The sequence below is a fragment of the Heloderma suspectum genome, chromosome 1 (genome assembly GCF_057233095.1).
Source record: "Heloderma suspectum isolate Gila_16-S chromosome 1, 16-S_ref, whole genome shotgun sequence".
NCBI classification, from domain to species: domain Eukaryota; kingdom Metazoa; phylum Chordata; class Lepidosauria; order Squamata; family Helodermatidae; genus Heloderma; species Heloderma suspectum.
This window is the reverse complement of record NC_139458.1, coordinates 192159798-192179767: the sequence shown is the minus strand read 5'-3', so window position 1 is coordinate 192179767 and position 19970 is coordinate 192159798. Positions and strand designations below refer to the sequence as shown.

General features: G+C 41.3%; 1 protein-coding gene across 1 annotated transcript in view; it reads left to right on the top strand.

Moving 5' to 3' along the window:
* CCDC141 (coiled-coil domain containing 141) overlaps window positions 1-19970 on the top strand; it is a 170207-nt gene that overhangs the window by 109409 nt on the left and 40828 nt on the right. The window contains exons 12-19 of the mRNA XM_084805883.1: window positions 3069-3245; window positions 3601-3780; window positions 4894-5019; window positions 6628-6816; window positions 7089-7268; window positions 9259-9408; window positions 17014-17154; window positions 17630-17824. Of these exons, the coding sequence (XP_084662009.1) occupies window positions 3069-3245; window positions 3601-3780; window positions 4894-5019; window positions 6628-6816; window positions 7089-7268; window positions 9259-9408; window positions 17014-17154; window positions 17630-17824 (1338 nt within the window). The remainder of the gene's footprint in view (window positions 1-3068; window positions 3246-3600; window positions 3781-4893; window positions 5020-6627; window positions 6817-7088; window positions 7269-9258; window positions 9409-17013; window positions 17155-17629; window positions 17825-19970) is intronic.

Here is a 19970-nt window from a genome sequence, read left to right as displayed (position 1 = left end):
CCCGGCTGGTGGCTCCGTGGACTTGCCGCGGAGCGGAGCTGGCCAGGGAGGATTCCAGGGGGAGGGACGGATCGCCTCCCACCCCCCCGCGGACCCCTGGGCGGAATGGTGAGTGGGGTTCATACACCCCTACCTGAAACCTTGGAGAGCTTCTGCCAGTCAGTGACCCTGGTTCAGATGTCATGACTACCCTTTGGTTGTTTAAACACTGGGTAGTCATTAATAGGCAGGAGTGCATGAGTATGTTGGCTCTCACCTGCCCGCCTACTCCTGCTGAGCTATACAACCCAGGGATAATCTGCCCTTGCAATGTTTAGTGTGACATCTGAACCTGGAATTGTGGGCTGTTGGGAGAGGGACACCCGTAGTTATAACTCAAGAACAAACCATGGGTTATAAAATGGGGATGTTCTTCTCCCAACAATCCACAATTCCAGGCTCAGAGGGTCCCTGGGTTGTTTAGCTCAGCAGGAGTGGGCAGGAGCTCAGTTGCTCCTGCTTGTTCACAACTCCCCAGGGTTGACTCACGTGGGAAGTCGTGATGTGTGAATGGGGCAGTGTAAACTAGATGGACTGGTAGTCTGGCCCAGTATAGTCTGGCTCAGTTTCCTGTGCTCCCACACAGATTGTTATGTTTTTTAGAATGTAATAAACCGCAATCTCTCCAAATGTTTAAGAGATTATTATCTGATTATTGTAGGTGGGTTATTACTATGGTTTTGCCCTAGGCAATAATTAGTCAGAATCTGGATTCTGTTAAAGGGTCAGATTGAATGCTTAACGTTCATTACTGGTCAGTGAGTGTCTCTCTTTGGGCATTTCTGCACCAGCCTAAAATCCTGCATTTAAAACGGGGCTTTCTACTTACGTTTTAAATAGAGGATCACAACTGACTCGCTTTACATGTGCTTCCTTTTCCCCTTCCCCTCTCTCCCACCATTGGAGTCTTCCATTATCTGCCATTGACCTCTTGCCTCTTCTTGCCACTTTAACTCTTTTCACGGAGGAAACTGAAGTGGAACACAATGTGGTAATTTGATAGCTCATTATCTGTGATCTATTTAAACATGGAACAAAGGGCATTTAGTGCAGGAGGGTCACGGCAGGTTCACTATGTCATGTAAAGAGCCTGCAAACTTCCATGAAGGAGCAATCTCAATCACAGGATAAATGCCTTGTGTGAAGGAGCCCTGTATGGGGACTGATTGCTAGAAGATGGTTTCTTGATACAGAAATATCTGGAATTGCTGGAATGTGAAAGCCATCAGCTTTAGAAGATGAGCGCCACTGACTAAGAGAGATTGATGAAGGGTGTGTGAGAGAGAGAGAGAAGTACCAAAAGAAATAGTAATTTCAGACAGACAGGTGGACATGTCTCAGTGTGAGAGAAAGAAAGGGCCAAAAGAAACATTACTTTAAATCTGTGCCTAGCAGCTATGCCTTTTTTTTTCATTTTTACTCTAGAGTAGGCACAGCGGGGCCATTCTGAATTGGGACTCACACATGGGATAGGGGCTTCAAAGATCTGGACTGAGACCCCTGCATCTACTCTAGAATAAAAATGAAAAAAAAAGAAAAGATGTAGCTTCTAGACACAGATTTAAAGTAATATCTGTTTTGGCCCCAAAGAAAGACAAACATCTGAGAATTAGCTGTAGGCTGAAACCATCTTGGGAGGCTGGTACCTGTGAGGGTAGAAAGTCTGCTGCCCTGTATGAAGTATGGCGTATGAAGGCTGTTTGCCTCCACCTATACTCTACTTGTATATTTGTAAATAAGTCAAATTTTACAAATATTCCAGAGGTCTCCAGTGATCTCTTCTCCAAAGGAAGCCAAACCTTGGTAAGTGCTGCTGTCCCCTGGGACTTCTCACCATTCACAGTTGGGTGTACACAGCAATATGTAAGAGCATTCAAATAACCAACCACCACACAAAATATTTATCGCAGAGTAGCCCCACCACATCAGCCACCAGATAACCTGTTTAGAAGAATCCATCCAAAGTGTGTTTTGGGTAAAGTAACTTTAGATCAGGAGTAGGGAATCTGTGGCCCTCTAGATGTTATTGGACTACAACACTACAACTCTAATCAATCCCAGCTGGCATGGCCAATGGTCAGAGATTATAGGAGTTTAGGACCTAAGCTGCATGCTCCTACAAGAACTTGTCTGTTTTCTTAGGCTAATGTTTGAGATCATGCTACATATTCTTCCTTCTTCTGAGGGGAGATTGATAGCCACCAGGGGACCTTTTTAGTGGTGGCCTCTAGTTTATGGAGCACCTTTCCCAGGAAGGTCCATTTGGCACTCTCCTTTTCTCTTCTTGAAGAAACAGATTAAAATATTCCTGTTCCAGGTACCTTTTAAGGAGGATAGGAGTTTTGGTTTGTTTGTTTATCTTGCTGTTATGACTTAGTTGGTTTAATGTTGAAATGGCTTGGATTTTGTAAATTATGCTTTTGTATTTTTATGATTGTATGGTTGTTGTTGGTATGGATTATCTCATAGTGGCTTCAGTGCATCAGCCACCACATCACCTGCTTAGAAGAATCCACCCAAAGTCATAAAGTCTCTTTATATATACAGTCTCTTTAGATCAGGGGTGGGGAATGTGTGGCTCTCTAGATGTTGTTGGACTCCAACTCCCATCAGCCCCAGCCAGCATGGCTCGTGATCAAAGATGATAGAACCTGAAGTCCAACCATATCTGGAGGGCTACAGGTGCCCAACCCCTCCTTTACATGGAAGTAATTACCTGAGAAGGAACTGTGAAGCACCTCAGATTTTACAAGGGTAAATCCTCCATGTCCTCTAAAAAGTATTAGAAGAGTCATGAAACAGGTGAAATTTATTAGTGCATCCCTCTCAGGTTTAACTAATTAATTCTTAATTAGTTTAACTCAGAAGGGCACAAAACTGAGTTCTTGAATCTATTGCTTTATCAGTTTTAACTCTGTGAACTTCAGTGAAGTGATTCATGGATTCTACAAGCCAAAATCAATCATTAAAAAGTCCAGCACAAATATAAAAAAGAGATTAGCTATATTCATTTATTTCTCTCCCTTTAGGTTGGAGGTGATGCTCAGAGGCTGAAAGAGTTCTATATAACTGAGCCTCTGCAAGAAGACATTGAAGCTAAAAATGAGGCCTTGATGCAGTCAGCAGACATTCAGTGGCAGATGGTTTTAAAGAAGATTCTTTCCACTCAAAATATGGGGCATGACTTTTTAAATTTAGTAAACATGGTGAGGCTATCACTGATGCTTTTACTGACTCTAGCATTGACCCACCTTCCCTATTAAAAACTGAGGTTCCATTTCCCCCAAACCTTTGCAAACTCCGTAATCCTATATGTGTTTACCTTGCAGTAGGCCCCATTGAGCACAATACGACTTACTTCTAAGTAGGCATGTAAAGGATCGCACTATTAACCACGAAGTGGGAGTTCTTTGTATGAAAAAGTGGAGGCTGAAGGCAACATCTGTTTTTTCCCTTGGCTTTTACCATTCATGTTAGATACCAAACTAGCAAAAATGGTTATGTCCCCCTCACCCCACTGCCCCTCAGAAAAATGAGGTCTGTTCATTCTTCGTTTAACAGGTAAATGAGAATCTAATATTCAATGTGGAAAATGTTGTACAAGTAACTGAACATACTATTGATATTCTGAACAAAGAAAAGGAAGAATTGACAAAGCTTTGGGCAACATGGAAACTTAATATGAATCAAGTGAAATCCATCAAACACCAGTGTGGGAAATTTAATGAGCAATTTAAAAGTGTAAGTGCAATCTACATAATGATTATTCCTGTCTTTCTGCTTGTGGTTTTCATGCTGTCAATTGGGGTTGTCAGTTGTCTTGATTTTGTCTGGGCAGATCAGAAAACCATTTAAAGAACATCTGAAGAGCTACTCCAAATAAGTGCATGATATCATCAGAATACTGTAGAGTGTGCTGACTGCCACATTGATGCATCTCAAAATGCCCAAAATATATGGTTTCCTATTTCCCCTGTTGATTCTAAGTTCTTCTGTCTTCACAATATTTTTGGCATCCTCTTCCTGTTTGTTGGCAGATTTAAGACTTACAGTGCAATCCTGTACCATCTACTCAGAAGCAAGCCCCACTGAGTTCAATGGGACTTAACTCACAAGTAAGGGAAAGGGTGCAATCCTATTGACATAGGCAGCCACCTCTGAACTTGGAGGCGACCGCCTATCCAAAGCATCATTCCCCCTGCGTTCTTCCTGCCCTGCTTTTTCTGCTAGACAGCCGATTGGGGCTGTCTAGCCACGGGAGCACGGAGCGGGGAAGGAGGCTGCTGTACGACACATAGGATGTGTCGTACAGGCAGCTATGCTCTCCACGCCATGGAACACCCCCCAGCCACGCCCCTTTCCAGCCGCTCCGCGCTTCTCATGCGAGTGCGGAGGGTGGGTTTGTTCTGCGCTGCCTCCGAGGCAGCGCAGAAGTGGGGGGAGGTCAGTTCACCAGGAACCAACCTTGAAGGGTTCCCAGAAAACACCATATCCTGTGGCCATTTAGCCACTGTCTAGTGGCCATAGGATTGCTCCCTAAGTGTTTGTAGCACGAATTGGTAAAAAAAATATAGTTTGAACAAATATAGTCAGGAGGTAGGTAAGTTCAGGAAACCGGAAAGATTAAGCTGGCATCTGATGCTAATCGCAGCTCCCTTTTGAATCTGGATTTTTTATTTTTTTATGTTTCATATTTAAGTATTTATCTGCAGTCTGAACATCTTAACCTTCTGGTGTATCCCAGTCCTCAAAACCTTTTTGCAAAATTTTTCCAAAAAGCTTGCCCTTTCTTGCTACTTCAACATAATGTATTCCAAAATATGCATTTGTGTATTGTTCTGTTATTTATTGTAGACTACGCAAAACCTAAACACTCTTCAAGAGGCACTCAGGTCTACCGCAGCACTTGATCTTGGAAGTAATCTTTCAATACTTGTAGAACTGCAAAATAAATTTAACCAAATGAAACCACAGTTTCAGGTGAGAACAGAAATCAAGTGTATGACATCCCATGTAGAAAAATTATTTTCTAAGGACTTGTTGCTGCAAATACCTAAAACAAATACTGTACTTCATTGTTAATTGAATGGAAATGCACACATGTGGTGCTGAATAATTTCAGCACTCGAGCGGACTTAGTGTTTTTGATACTGTTGATAGGCACAAATGCATATGTCTATAAAACCACTATACATTTGTTTGTTTTTAGAATAACATTGAAAAATGTGCATCATCCATACTGATTATATTTTTAAATAGATTTCTCAACATTGTTTCTAAAGTTTACAATGAATATAGCAGTTTCTGTAGAATGCAAGAGAAGCAGAGGAAATTGGCCTAAGTGGCAGCGATGTCATGAAACCATCCCCTAATTACATTTTGCTTCTTTACAAAATGCACACACAAATGTTTGTATATAGTGTATATAGTTTGTATGTAGTATGTAGCATAGGTGGACAACCTCTTTCAGGATGAGAACCAAATTTAATTTTGTTAGATGCTGGGGGGGGTATTCCAGTGGGGGGCAGGGCAAAAATACAAAACATACCAGCATATTTTAGCTTAAACTGCTGGTAACATACCGGCATATTTTAGCTTAAAGGTCTCACTGCCAGTGACTAAGCTTTAGAAGAGGCATTTCAACACTTTAGAATGGAGAAAAACTGCACAAAAGCCAGGAAATGGGGTGTGGCCACAGGAAGGGGGTATGGACCTCTGGCAAACCCTGGTGGGCCAGATTTGGCCCCCAGTCCTTCACCTCTGGTATATAGTAGGGATGGGCAACTTAGGGAGGTCTGGGGACCATTTTTGTACCCCTGAGGGCAGGGACTAGATTGTTCAGTCTGCCACAGTCTGCTCTATGAAGATAATGTGAGGTAGAGGGCAGGGGGCGGGTGTATAAGGATGCTTGAGGAATTCAGTCTTTGTGAATACCATTCTAACACATTTCATTGCTCAAACAAACATATTAAAATGCATTGTAAAATGTGTATTTGGAGAGAAAATATGTTTAGAAACATATTTCAAGAGAAAATACATTTTATAATATGTATTTAAATACGTATTTAAATGAAGGTTTTCATGCAGATTTTTTTTTTTAAAATGCAGATTCATACACACATGGGACAGATATACTTATGAGCCTGGAAAAGTGGCATGAGCCAGAAATAACTGATTTGTCCATCCCTAACGGGAGGGATCTGTTTTGGATTAAAGCCTTACTTTTGACTCTGCCTGTTTATTGGACCAATACAACAATATAAAGAATAGCAGGCACATAGGCAGCTCCATGTGTAATATGAAGGCAGCAGGGGCAGAATTTAGGAGGATACCAAAGCCTTGATCAGTATCCTCACAGGTCTCTAGATACTGGCCACAGGGGAGAGATAAATGGGACAATGCAAATTAGCAACATTGCGAATGATTTTTGTTCATGATCCCATGGCTTCCCAGGCTCATGTGAGCTCCATATTGACAGCAGGAGGAAGAAGAAACAGCTCAGATAAAGTGGACAGTGGTTTGTTTGGATTAAGTACAAACGCACTTCCTTTTGAAGTCTGAATAATCTTGTTGTATCTGATTTGTTAGCAACTCAATGCTGAGGTGGAATACACATTAAAGTTATCAGAGCAGCTGAGCTTGAAAGGAGTTCCTGACACGGAAAAGTCTGAGAAAGTAAGTGAGCTTATGCATCTCCATAAGGAGATAAAGGAAAGGATGGCAGAATATGATGACATTTTCAACAAAACACTCAGATTCCATCATGTCAAAGAAGAAGTAAGTATATCCTTTTTTAACCTCATGGAAACATATTATCTCACTGCAACTACGCATCTGTCTATCTGGGTGTTCTGTCTTTCTTATTGTGCCATAAATGAACACAACATTAAAAGAAGCACCTATGAGTGGACAGTAACGATGCTGAAGTATCAGGTCCTAAATCTGGATTCAGATCCAAATTTGTGTGTCCTGAACAGATCCTTTGTAGTGAATGTAAAGTGGAAGCATGAAAGAATGGTTGTTAATGAAACATATGTTAATTTTCCCAGCTTGAAGGTCTCATAAAATCAGGAGGATTGGAGATCCCAGAAATGAAAGATGTTCCCAGTGACACCTCTCATGCTAAGATCCATCTGAATAACGCTCAGGAGAAGCACGTGCATATCAGGCACCTGTACAAATTGGCACTTACACTTGGAATGGATATAATTTCAGCCGCGAAACATCCTGTAAGTCAATGCCAGAGCAGGCCCAGTAGTGGAACCAAGTCCTTTCCTCCATTACTCCTGGACTGGGATATTTACAACAGATTTACAAGAATGCCAGAGGTTGAACTGGACATTTTGCAATTTCCCATTTTATCCTATCATGGGAGTATACTCGATGGCAACTACCACGACTGAGCTTTGGTTATTTACAAGTCAGCCCAAATTACAAGTCAAGTTGAATCAGAAATCAAATTACTCAGCTCAGCCATGATCTTGATCAGCAAGCATCACATACCTGTATGTACTTTTCTCTGGTGGTAATGGTGCCCAGATGTAGCCTAGGTTAGATGGGGAGCTAATAAACACAAACTCAGTCAAGATTCGATGGAGATACCATTGATAGGTGCTTCAGTGGATCTGGGTGATGCTGGTGTTGAATCAGTTCTGGATGGGGCTGCACTCCTCCGTAAGGATCAAGTTCATAGCTTAGGGTGGATGCACTTGATCCTTCAGGACTTGATCCTTCAGGGAGCGTGCAACTCCTACTCAGTGGCTTCTGTGGCATGAAGCATTTTTCACCTGCCTAGGCTGGTACACCAGCTGCAACCTCTTCTGGACAAGGGTGGCATTGCAACAGTTAACCATGCCCTCCTGGCATACAGGATTGGTTACTGCAATGTGTTATATGAGGGGCTGCTCTTGAAGACTGTTTGGAAACTGCAATTGGTTATGGAGAACAGATGTTTAACTAGAGCAGTCTGATGGGAACATATCTCCCTCGTATTGAATGAAAAATCTTCATTGGCTGCTAAATTTGTTTCCAAGCACATTCAAGATGCTAGTTTTGATCTATCAGGCCCCATATATCTTGGGAGCAAGATATCTTGAGGACCGCCCATCCCATATGCAACAGCCTGTGCCTTACAGTCTATATCAGAGGCTTTCTACAAATACCCCCATCCACTGAACTGAAGCAGGTCAGGACTGGAGATAGAGCCTTCTCAGTGATGGGACCCTGGTTGTGGATGTTCTCTCTGGGGACACTCAACTGGAGTCTATTTTCTTAAGCTTTTAGTGCCAGATAAAAACAATATTGTTCTTTCAGACTTCTAACTTTATTTAACTGAATAATGTTGCTGCCTTACTGCCATATCTGTATTTATTGATGTTTTATTTATATTTTTATTGATGTGCCTGCTTGTTTTGTGTTTTGACCTTTTCTGTTATTGCTGCTTCCGCTTTTATTATCATTTTATTGTTTTTGTTTTAATTGTGGGCCGATCTCTGTTAGCTGCTTTGAGAAATGTGAACAGCTGAAAGGAAGGTTATAATTTAAAAATAAATAAAGTTAATTAAATATATCAATTTGATCCAGAAAAAAACACCATTTTAGGGTAGGTTATCTGAGTGCACCCTATTTATTTATTTGTTTATTCATTATTGCATGTATTTATTATTACATTTATATTCCACCTTTTTCCTCTTGCAAGGAACCCAAGTTGGCTTACATAGTCCTCTTCCTCTCAATTTTATCTGTATAACAGCCCTGTGAAGTATGTTAAGCTGAGAGTTAGTGACTTGCCCAAAGTCACCCAGTGACCTTCATGGCCAAGTAGGGACCAGAATCCAGACCTCCTAAGTTCCAGTCCAACACTCTAACCACTACACCACACCACCAATTCACATTAGTGATCTTCAGCAGCAGGAGCCTTTGTTCATCCATATACCGAGAAACAACACAATGGGTGAAGTGGCTGTATTCAGAGCTCCCCTATGGTCGAAGTTCACACGTTGCCATGTAAACAGACGCAAAACTGGATTGCCTGCCTTCACATCTCCCCCAAAACTAGTGCATCAACCTCTTGGAAAATATAGCCTTACTGTAAAATCTTTTTATTCTAAACTGATGTGTGTGGTTTTAAAAAAAACCTTTACTACTAAAAAGTGTCACCATTTAGTTTGCAGACCCAAATGTTCATTGTTTCAGCTTGATTTCTGCATCTCATTCTAGAATTCCTTTACTGTTTCTGTAAAGAACCTGCAGCAGCAGCTGGACGCCCTTGAGTCTGACAGCGTTAACTGGGGTTCCAAAGCTGAGAAGTATGAGGAAGAGCTGTCACACATCCTCCATTTCTGCACCAAAAGGGACGAGATACACGAGGTCTGGTGAAAAGAACACATTAAATGATTGAAAGCTCTTGTCTCCTTTGACTTCTTGCTGTTCAGTAGTCTTCATAGGTGTCCTTTTACCTTTCTGTTTAAGCTTCTGAGGAGTGTGCTTGATTCACAAACCAGGTTTAGACATGACCTATGTGCTTCTTCTAAAATGGAATCATCAAAGTTTTTGCTGGGCATTTGTGTCCTTGATAGAAAAGTGGGTTGGAAATGGTCACGGCTAAACTTGTGTTGGACCCAATCCATACATTATGCAGAATAAGGTGGGAGAGTGAAGTGTAGAGTTCTGGATTGTACTACGTCAGACTGCAGGCAGGGGATGTATTTTTGTAATGATCTCCCTACATAAAAAGTCATCTGCATGTAATAAACTAGTGTATCAGAAGGGCTACTCTAAAACTTTATTTCTGATATGTTACTTTATTACATACAGGGAACATTTCATGTGCAGAAGCATTCAGAAATATGGCACACACCCTTACTTTTGTCTCAAGTGATGCATTCTGGGTGTTCTGTTTTCATCTGGTTCCATTCACTGGCATAGGGTTACAGAGATATTTCAATTAAAGCTGAATCCTCTCCCTACAGCATAATATGATAGAAAAGTAGCTGTTGCTTTCTAGAGCATAGTTTGAAGAATAAATGCCACCCAAAGTGCATTAAATGTGTTTTTAGCTTCTTAGTAATTTATGAAGTATAAATAGTGGCTTGGACATCCCCAGTAAGATTTTTGACATTTTTCTTGGAATTGCTGACCCCAGTGCCTTATTATACACTGGTTCTGAAAGTTCACTCAGTTTCAAAAATTGTTTGCCATGGAGCATGGAGGGCTACTGTTCAAGAAACACAGGCCTGAAGTGCCTTTGCATGTGAGGAATTAGTGCAGTTCTTTGGATCCTGGACAATATTTTATGCAGGCAAATACCTGCATTTATGTTCACTTTTCAGATCATTGGAAACCTCACCTTCTCTGTGTTATACTGTGTAACATTTTATGTCTTATAACTGAATCCTAAGGGTGTGTCCGTAAGTTGAAGTGTCTTCAAACTGATTTTATTTTATTTTTCTTGACTGGTTCTGTCCTCAAATAGATTATCTTGCGTACATGAACCTCCAGTGGTCCCATCTTGCAATTTCACCTCTGCTGATCAGCCTGCTTGCACTCAACTAGTCTCCCATGTTCAGCAGGAGAATGAAACGGGTAATCTCTTTCACCTACCCGTTAATGCCATCTCCCTTTATGAACCTGATTGCTCTGGGATGGGTTCAACAGGAGTGTGAAACTGACCATCCCATAATCTTGTGAATTTCTCCTCAGGGGCTCCAAGGTTTTGTTTTTCCCTGAGAGAGTTGGTGCACCCAGGCACAGAAACAGCCCCTAAGCTGTACCTTCCTTACTGTGCTCTCAATGTACATCAGTTTGGAAGTACTCCTGCTACTTACACCATGATAGTTTCAGTATTTAGTCCTGTGCCAAAGGAGAAAAGCCCCATAAGCTAGTCATAAAACTGCTACAGGAAGAAATACATTTAAGGACTGCAGTCTGAAGCCAGAGAACTGTGCATTTAAAAAGAAGGTGACATCCTCACGAGAATTTAAGGGCACAATCTTATGGCCGCTAGTTAGCAGCTAGACAGCCATAAGAATTTTTGTTTTCTGGGAACCGAGCCCAGAGCTCGGTTCCCAGAAAACTGCCTCCCTCCCCCGCCTTGTAGGCAGCACAGTTTATTCTCAGCTCCTCGCTCGGAAGAGCAGCATGGAGTGGGGGGAAAGGGGGTGTTCCTGGGGGCGGGGAGGGGATGGCGGAAGTGCTGTTATGTGCTGTCCGGCTTCTGCCCCCCCCCCCGCAGCACCCTGGCTAGACAGCTGAAATTGGCCATCCAGCTGCAAAAGCTGGGAAGACCCCCACCACCACGCTGCGCCCACCCTGCATTGGATAGTCAGTCACCTCCGAGTTCGGAGGCGGCCGACTTTCCCCATAATCTAAATAAAGCTTTCCTACTGCATAATGAGCATGCATATCACCATAAGCAATGACACTACGCTGCTATGATGCCAGGAATGTTACGCTACTCTGATGCAAACTTCTAAGGATTAGCGTGCCCTGGTGTTAGGTATAAACCACTTCAAACTCATAATGCATGCTCTTAAACTTGTTCAACGCCATTTAAGATGATACCTTAAGTGGTTTGAAGTTTAAGTATAATTTAAGGGAGTAAAAGTAAGCGGGAAAATATGAAAACCCTCTTCACCAAAGCAGCGCTCATGTAGAACAAACAAAAGAAAGGAGGAATTGGAATCAATTTTTTTGTCTAGCTTTTAAAAATGATCTATCTAATGTGATTTTACAATTAATGTAGTGAATTTATTATAAAGTGTCAACATTGTTCAGTAAGTCTGAATGTCTTTGCTAGTTACAAATTCAGTAAATAATTACATTAGTTGTCACTTTGCAATTTATCTTTTTTGCCCCCCTCCAGATTAAACAAGTATCAAATAATAACTCTAGCATTGCCTGCCAGGTACAAGCAAATAAATATTTCAGTTCTAGTAGCACTGTAGCAGGAGGAAGTTCTTTATACTTATCAAGCAGGAAGCAAGCAGCCAACAACTAGCTTAATTGGCCAAGATCCAAGCTGGCATATGCAGGTGCTCTGCTCACGCATGGAGATTTGTAACTTTTCCCTGGAAGCAGTAAATGCCCTTTGTCCCCAAGGTCAGGGTGCCCTCTGGAGTAACACTCAGTGGGGCACAATTTTGCCTCTCCCCCTGTGCATGCAGGTGGAGTGGATCTTGCCCGTTTTTTGTTTTATTACCCAAGATATGTTCAGAAGAACCAAGCTTTCATATACTTTTTACATATGCAAAACATGTAACATGACAATGCTTGAAAAACCACAGTGAAATCTGAATTGCAAGTGCAGTGATTAGTGAGTAAAGAATGGAATTTCCTTTTTAATGAAGATCAAACTCAACTGAAACTAACAAGGTGAGATTCAATAGAGATAAATGTAAATGCTTTTGGATACAAAAAAAAATCCAAGGCACAAGTATAGGATGACAAAGATCTGGTTTGGCAGCAGTACTTGTGAAAAGGATCTAGATGCCCTAGTTGATCAGCAGCTGGACATAAGCCAGCATTGAGGTGCAGCTTCTAAAATAGCTAATGCAATCTTAGGATGCATTAACAGAAACATACTGTCCAGATCATGAGAAGTAATAGTTTATTCTGTACTGGTCAGGTTGTATCTAGAGTACTGTGGCCAGTTCTGGGTGCTACATTTTAAGAAGGGCATTGACAAACTGGAACATGTCCAGAAGAGGACAGCCAGGATGGTGAGGGGTCTGGAAGTTCTATGAGAAATGGTTGAAAGTGCTGGGTATGTTTAGCCTAGAGAAGAGAAAATTAACAGGAGGCATGGTATCTGCCTTCAAGTATCTGAACGGCTGCCATGCAGAAGATGGTGTAGACTTGTTCTCTCTTGCTCCTGGGGGCAGGACTAGAATGACTGGGTGGAAATGGCAAGGAAGCAGACATTGGCCAAGCATTAAGAGAAATATCCTAATGGTAGGAGCTGTTTCACAGTGGAACAGACTCCCTTGGGATGTGGCAGGGTCTTGTTTGTTGGAGATACTTAAGTTAAGCAGAGGCTGGATGGCCATCTGTCAGAGATGCTGTAGTTGCATCCTGCATTGCAGATCCTCCATTGAACAGGAGCTGGACTAGATGAACCCCAAGGTCCCTTCCAACTCTATGATCCTATGAAAATACACAAACCACTGTTCTGAATGACAACACAAAGTCACAAACTGGAAGAAAACGTTCAGTCTTGCTTGTCAATCTTCTTTTTTAGAACAAGAACCTCAAAGGCACAGTGCTCATTTTAGAACACTCATCTTTTAGTGCAGCACAGATAGCACCTACTTTTTAAAAACAACTCCAGGCTCATATGGCATGTTGGGTGTGCTATGATAACCAGCAGGATTTGCACTGTGCCATGCGCCCCACAGATGTCAACTGTACACTGCAATCAGTGCAGTACAGATGTTGGTTCAGAGTTGCCTTGACATGATTTCTCTTCTAAGAGGAATTGTTTGTCCCAGTACTCTACTCTTCCACCACCAGCAACTTCTTCCCTCTCAGCAACATCACAACCCTGCAAAGCAGACATAATTGTTCTAAATTTCCTTTACTTGTTTGTGTTGTTTTATGTTCATGCCCTCCAGTAATCAGTTTATACATGTGCGATGAGAAAGGGCCACATTAGTGATTCCCTGTAGGTCTTTCTTCTGGAGAAGAGGGGAAAAGTGGCATCTTCTGTTTTTTTATGTGACAACCAGATCATTAAAACTGTGTCCTGATCTCTATTATTTGTTTTCTCCTTCTTGTGTGATAAATCACAGCAGTTGTCATCAAGCATCCTTTCCATCATACCTTACCTATGACAACACAGCTATAGTTGAGGACAGCTGAACAAATTGTGGCTGTAAGGCCCTAAAAAAGTCTAAGGGCCAAAGTTGGTTAAAATCAGTACAATACATGCCACTTTTCAATAAATGGATGGAAAGTGAATGGTCAATTCAAATGACCCAGTTTCCCCCCACCACATTGTAATTTATTGGAAGTCCTGTACAGTGATATCCTCATGGGACTCTCCTCTCAAGGAATCCAGGGCATAAATCTTATTCCACTATGCCGAAAGCATTGCAGTTATGGTGGCCTTATGTTGAGCACTAAACACAGGATTCAGTCCAAAGCTTGCTTACTTAGAAATGTCCCACTGAAATCAGTAGGGTCTTGCCATACTACAGATTGGAGTGTTAGATACATGCATAATTTCTTTCCTGCCTTGCTTCTCAGGAGGAAAACCATGGGCCACATCAGGCCTGCCATTTACATTTCCTCCCCCTATGCTTCACCTTTCTCCCTTGCCTTTGCCCTGTCAGTGCACTTGCTTTCTTTCATATTTGCATGAGATAGTCATATACAACCACCATCCCCATAACAAGTATGTGGGGAAAGAGACAGCCAGAGGTAGCAGGTGAAGGAATGATGCTGACCTGTTCAGCAGTTGGATTGAGTAATACTGCTCCTACTGCAAATGGATTCTCCCTGTCAACTGAAGCAGAATTATTCATTCCTTTGACTGGTCAGAGCTGTAAGCATAAGAGGAAAGCATAAGAGTCTACATCTGAGCTGATTTTCCATTAAGAGAGAGAAAAGTGACAGCAGCTGCAGATTTCTTACATAAGACGCTACTCTTCTAAAACAAGGAGATCCTATTTCATGCATCCTCTCTGCCAACAAAAAGAGCTTTAAAATCTTTTTTAAATGAACACTGGTGAATTGACACAAACTGTTAACGGAAACTCTCATGCTGATTTATGGCTTGGCCTAGGGATTTCCCCACCTCCAAAGAATAATAATTTTACTTTATAAATAAAGGTTGTACGCCCACAGGCCTGGCGTTTGGAGAAATAGGCAGCTTTGACTAACTGGAAATCAGTTTCTTGGTGCATCTGATGCCCCACAAAGGAAAATCTTGTGACCGCTGCACTTTGTGATAAACTGATAATGATAATTAGAAGTCCTCATGTAAACTGAGAACCATATTTTGAACTAGGAGGTATTATTTATAACTCAAAGCAAAGACCGCATACAAACGGTTCTCACACACATGTTCCTTTTAAAGTGTATTCTGAGATGGTATGACTGTGGATCATGCGTTCAGTATTTATTTAGGACTCTTGCCCATCCAATCCAAAAAGCGTATTAAAAGTATATACTCACCTAAGTTTATCTTCACGACAATTCTGTGGTAAGCTAGGATAAGGCAAATTCTACGATTCCCTGAAGTAAATGGAGAAACCTGATTATAGAGGCATTCCAAAAGTACACTGGGAATTCCAACTGGATCCTATGATTTGTCACGGTTTGGCCAGTAAGATTAAAGTCTTACTGGATTTGAATCTTGGATCCTCATATCCAAACCCAGTACTCTTATCATCCCAGGGAACGGATTGGCAGATAATTTTCACCAAGGGCATGCAAAGGCAAACACACAATAGACAAGTATACCCTGAAATGATTTCTGACAGTGATGACATGATTTATTTTCTATATTGTGGGGGATTAGGTTGGGAGGAACTGACAGCTATTGCCCTTCTCTCTAGTTCCCACAATTCCCTGTTGTCTGAGATGGAAGGAAGGGAATTGACAAGCTCTCGTTGATCTCCCCGTCCCTGCCTTTCAGTTCATAGCAGAGCTGCAGTGAATTCCTTTCCAGTCTCTGCCTTTATCAGTGGCTCCCCAGCCATGGCCATTTCTTGTTTGCCTTTCCTTGCTTGTCAATAGTCACCTTGTGCCCTGTTCTTTACTCATGAGAAGCTGTACTCATGGAATAGATTTCTCCATTGTCTTTACTGTCTCCTTCGGCTTGTGCATTCCAGTGGCACAGATGCCTGCCGTCATCCCTCCCTTCCTTGAGCATGTCGACTCCTGGCCCCTTCTAGCTCCACCACCAGGGTGGGCCCTGCTTCCCCCCATATCAAAAACAGAACACAAATTCAGTCTAGAAAAGATCATGTAGAGACAATATTTCAAATCACTGAAAATGAAAATATTTTTGGCTATTTGGATGTAAATCCATTAAGAAACTCTATAAGAAAGTGTCTTCCTTCCTGTTTTGGCACAGCATGTAGAAATCCCAGAAAACAATGGATTTATCTGCTTCCCATAAGCCAACCAAGTATAACTTTATAATAATACTGCTTTTGAGATGGTATCTAGCTACAACATTTTTCAGCACAATACTAATTTGCCAGGAAATTTCAAGAGGCAATTTGTTGCTTACCAAATACATCATTATGAAAGCTCATATGGGTATCAAATTTGATGACCTAGAGTTTAATCTCATTAGTTGCTAGATGACAAACATTATCTGTCTTATTGAAGTTCAGAAACTAGAGCTTAAATGGCAAGACCAACAAAAAAAGCAACATCTTTCTATTTTAAGACCTCCTAGCAAGTAGAAAGGAGGAGGATCTAGAAAATATACATTCCAGAATCATACGGAGTTCTCCAGTCCTGACTGCAATTGGAACAGGAGAGTTCCAGAGGAACATCGACTTCGGGCTGCTTCTCTCTCTCTCTTTTAATAGTGGAGGAGGACTCTTGAGACTCCCTTCTACATCTAGCAGCATCATGGGGAAAATTTCAATACACATTAGCACTCTTGGCGCACGTATCGTGGAGTCACACATTGTGGCATATATGTGTTTTTCATAGTGTCGATAACATGCATTCAATATTTCCACGTGATATTTTGGTTATTTTAGCCTGGAAACTGATGTGCTTCCAGAGCACTATGCTTTCAACTGAATAAATATTCGAACTGCACTTAAATTATTTTTCCCGCATACAGAAATGATCTCTATCCTGGAAAAATACTATGTACAGAAATGCTTTAGGATGTACATTTAGACCACTTAAGAACCTATATTTATTATAGATATTTATATTTATAGGTTCTTAGGTTATTTTACATCACTGTCAAAATCGCCCTTTAAAAAAGTCATTATTTCTTTTCAGCTCAAGGAATCATTTAAAGACCTCAAAAAGAAATTCAACAATATGAAATTCAACTATAGCAAGAAAACTGAAAAAGCACGAAACCTGAAGACCCTAAGGATTCAAATTCAGCAAGTCGATGGATATTCTGAAAAAATGCAGGTAGCTATTATAGTAGTTCAGGCTCTGTGTGCATAAGATTTATCGCAAATGTGCGCAGATATGACTGGCATCATTCATCAGATTTTTTTCCCTATTGCAGCTGAACATCAAAGGTCATACGCCCTTTTTCTTTTGGTAATTGGCTTAGGGTTGTATATGTGTGTATTTTAATTTCAAAAGTGACTCAACCTTTCAAGTCTGCTTTTCTTCCAAATATTTTATAATTATGTTTATGTTATATAATCCTATTGGTATTGTGAGATATACTTTTAAATTAACAAAGCCTAAAATTCTAAGGAGAAATCTACCAAATCACAGTAGGCCCCATCAAGATAACCAGAGGGTGTAGAGCAGCAGGGCATCAGCTTGACCTTCAGAGGGTAATTTTCTGGTGATGTTATACAGAATAATTTCTCTCCCCATGTTGAACATGTTAATGAATGGCTAAACATTCCTATTATGTTATTTGGAACAGGTACTGAAAAAAAAGACAGAGAGTTTAAAGAAGAAAATCTTAGATACTTTAGCAACTCTGCCAAGTGATAAAGCTGGGGTGCTTTCCCAGTCCATCAATGAATTACAGAAACATCTGAGTGAATTTGGCAAGATTATGGAAGATTACAAACAGAATTTAGATCTGATGGAGCACCTGCAGCAGATGATGGAAGAGGTATAAGAAAACCACAAATATACTTTGTAGTTGTGAGGCCAGTTCTGAGGTATGGGACAAACTCATGTATTGTATCAGTCAGTGCGCATATCATCCATCATTCAGACATTTAAATGGTAACGGAGGCTTTGTGTAAAAAACCTGGAGTTTGACGAATATAACAGTTCCTATTCATCCAGCTCTTAGGGATTGCTCACACCCTAGATTTCAAGACTTGGTTATTTATTTAAATGTATAGACCAACCTTTATACCATATGAGATCTCCCAAGCTAATAATTCAGATGCATACTAAGCACAATGAAACAAAAACACCCCGTTCTAATTTCAATCATGCTTTTAAACGGTAGATTTAGGTGTCACCAGTTGTATCAGAATCACTGCCGCATCCGCAGATGGGGAAGAGTGTTTGAATGTGCATCCCACTGGAAAGCAATGCAGTGAAGAAAGGCAGCATGTACCTTTGGATATGTATCTGCATGTACATCATGTTTACACCTCTGAGTCATGACTGAGAGAGAGAGAGAGAGAGAGAGAGAGAGAGAGAGATGCAGGGAACCTTGCTTAGGAATATGGAAGCCACTTATGTGCACAGATCTGCTTAGCTGGATTGGGGTGAAAAACAGTAACAATAAAGCATCGTCATCATAGCAGCATCAAAAGCAACCCAATAAAATCCACCAATATTTTTTAACAATCTCCAAATGTCCTGTAGAATAAAGTCTTTACTCTTTACTGCTCTTTTTATGCTATGAGGGGAGCTATCCTAACAAGCCTCCTTATGGAGGGAGTTCCACAGAATGGGGGCCACAACAGAAAAAGCCCCTCTTGTAAGTGCCAGCCTAACCTCAAAAAGACAAAAGCCAGCCTGGTGCCCTCTAGATGACTACAACTCCCATAATCCCAGCCAGCATAACTAATGACCATGCTGGCTGAGGATGATGGGAGTTGTAATGCAATACATCTGGAAGGCACCAGGTTTAGGAAAGCTGACATAGGCAATCCAGATAAGGTTTCAGATGATAATTTGGGTTAAGTAAGTAGTTCTTATAGAAGAAAGCATGCTCTATGATACTGCATGGCTTCTCAATGCATTACCCTATGGTAAGAGATCTTGATCTCAGTTCTGGCAATATTTGGAAAAACCTTGCTCTCTCACTATACATGCCTGCACATTCATAGAAGATTATATCTGTTTATATTATGTGTGATCCCCAAAATATAATGTTTTGTTCATTGTTATTGGTTTTATGTCCTTCCTTCCTTCCTTCCTTCCTACCTACAAAAACACAGTACATAAAAGCATTTCTTCTTTTTTACATCCTGTAGGTTTATTTCTGCAATGAGATCATGCATGTTGCTGTTTCAGTGTTTTCATATTTTAGCAATAAAGCCATTAATTTCCCAATTGTTACCTATCTGCATGACTAGTAACTTCCTTCATAGCACATCTAAAGAGCAATAATCTTCCCAACTGCCTGTATGAGAAGGAATATTTGACATGCTGTATACGTTAGAGTGAATGTCTGATGTGAATGTTGATAATCCTAAACAAATTTTGTGAACATCCAATCTAATCTAAAATGTCCTAAAACTCAGAGATAAGTCAGTGAATATTGAAAGACCTGTAAATCGGAATTGACTTGTATATATCTGAAAAAGTGGGGAATGACATGCATTTGGGGGCATTTACAGAATTCATCTGAGATTGTCAGTATTCATATGTGGTAGGGGTGTACAAAACCCCACTTACCTGGCTCTGCTGGGTTCCACGAGGGGGGGGAGGCGATTCGGTCCTCCCCCAGAATCCTCGACGAGGGGGGAGGCGATCTGTTCCTCCCCCCCAGAATCCTTCCCAGCCGGCTCCGCTCTGCGGCCAGTCCGTGGCCAGGCCGATCCGCAGCAGGGCCCCCATCTGCTGCCGGCCTGCTGCAGATGCAAATGGTGTCCTGTGTAGGGGACACCATTTGTGTCCCTACGCTAGGCTGTGATAGGCTACGTAGATATTTATGGAGCCTATCACGGCTAAAGCAGGGATGCAAATGGCGTCCTCTACGCCATTTGCGTTGCTGCTGTAGCTATGATGGGCTACATAAATATTTACATAGCCTATCACGGCTAAAGCGGGGATGCAAATGGTGGCTGCTA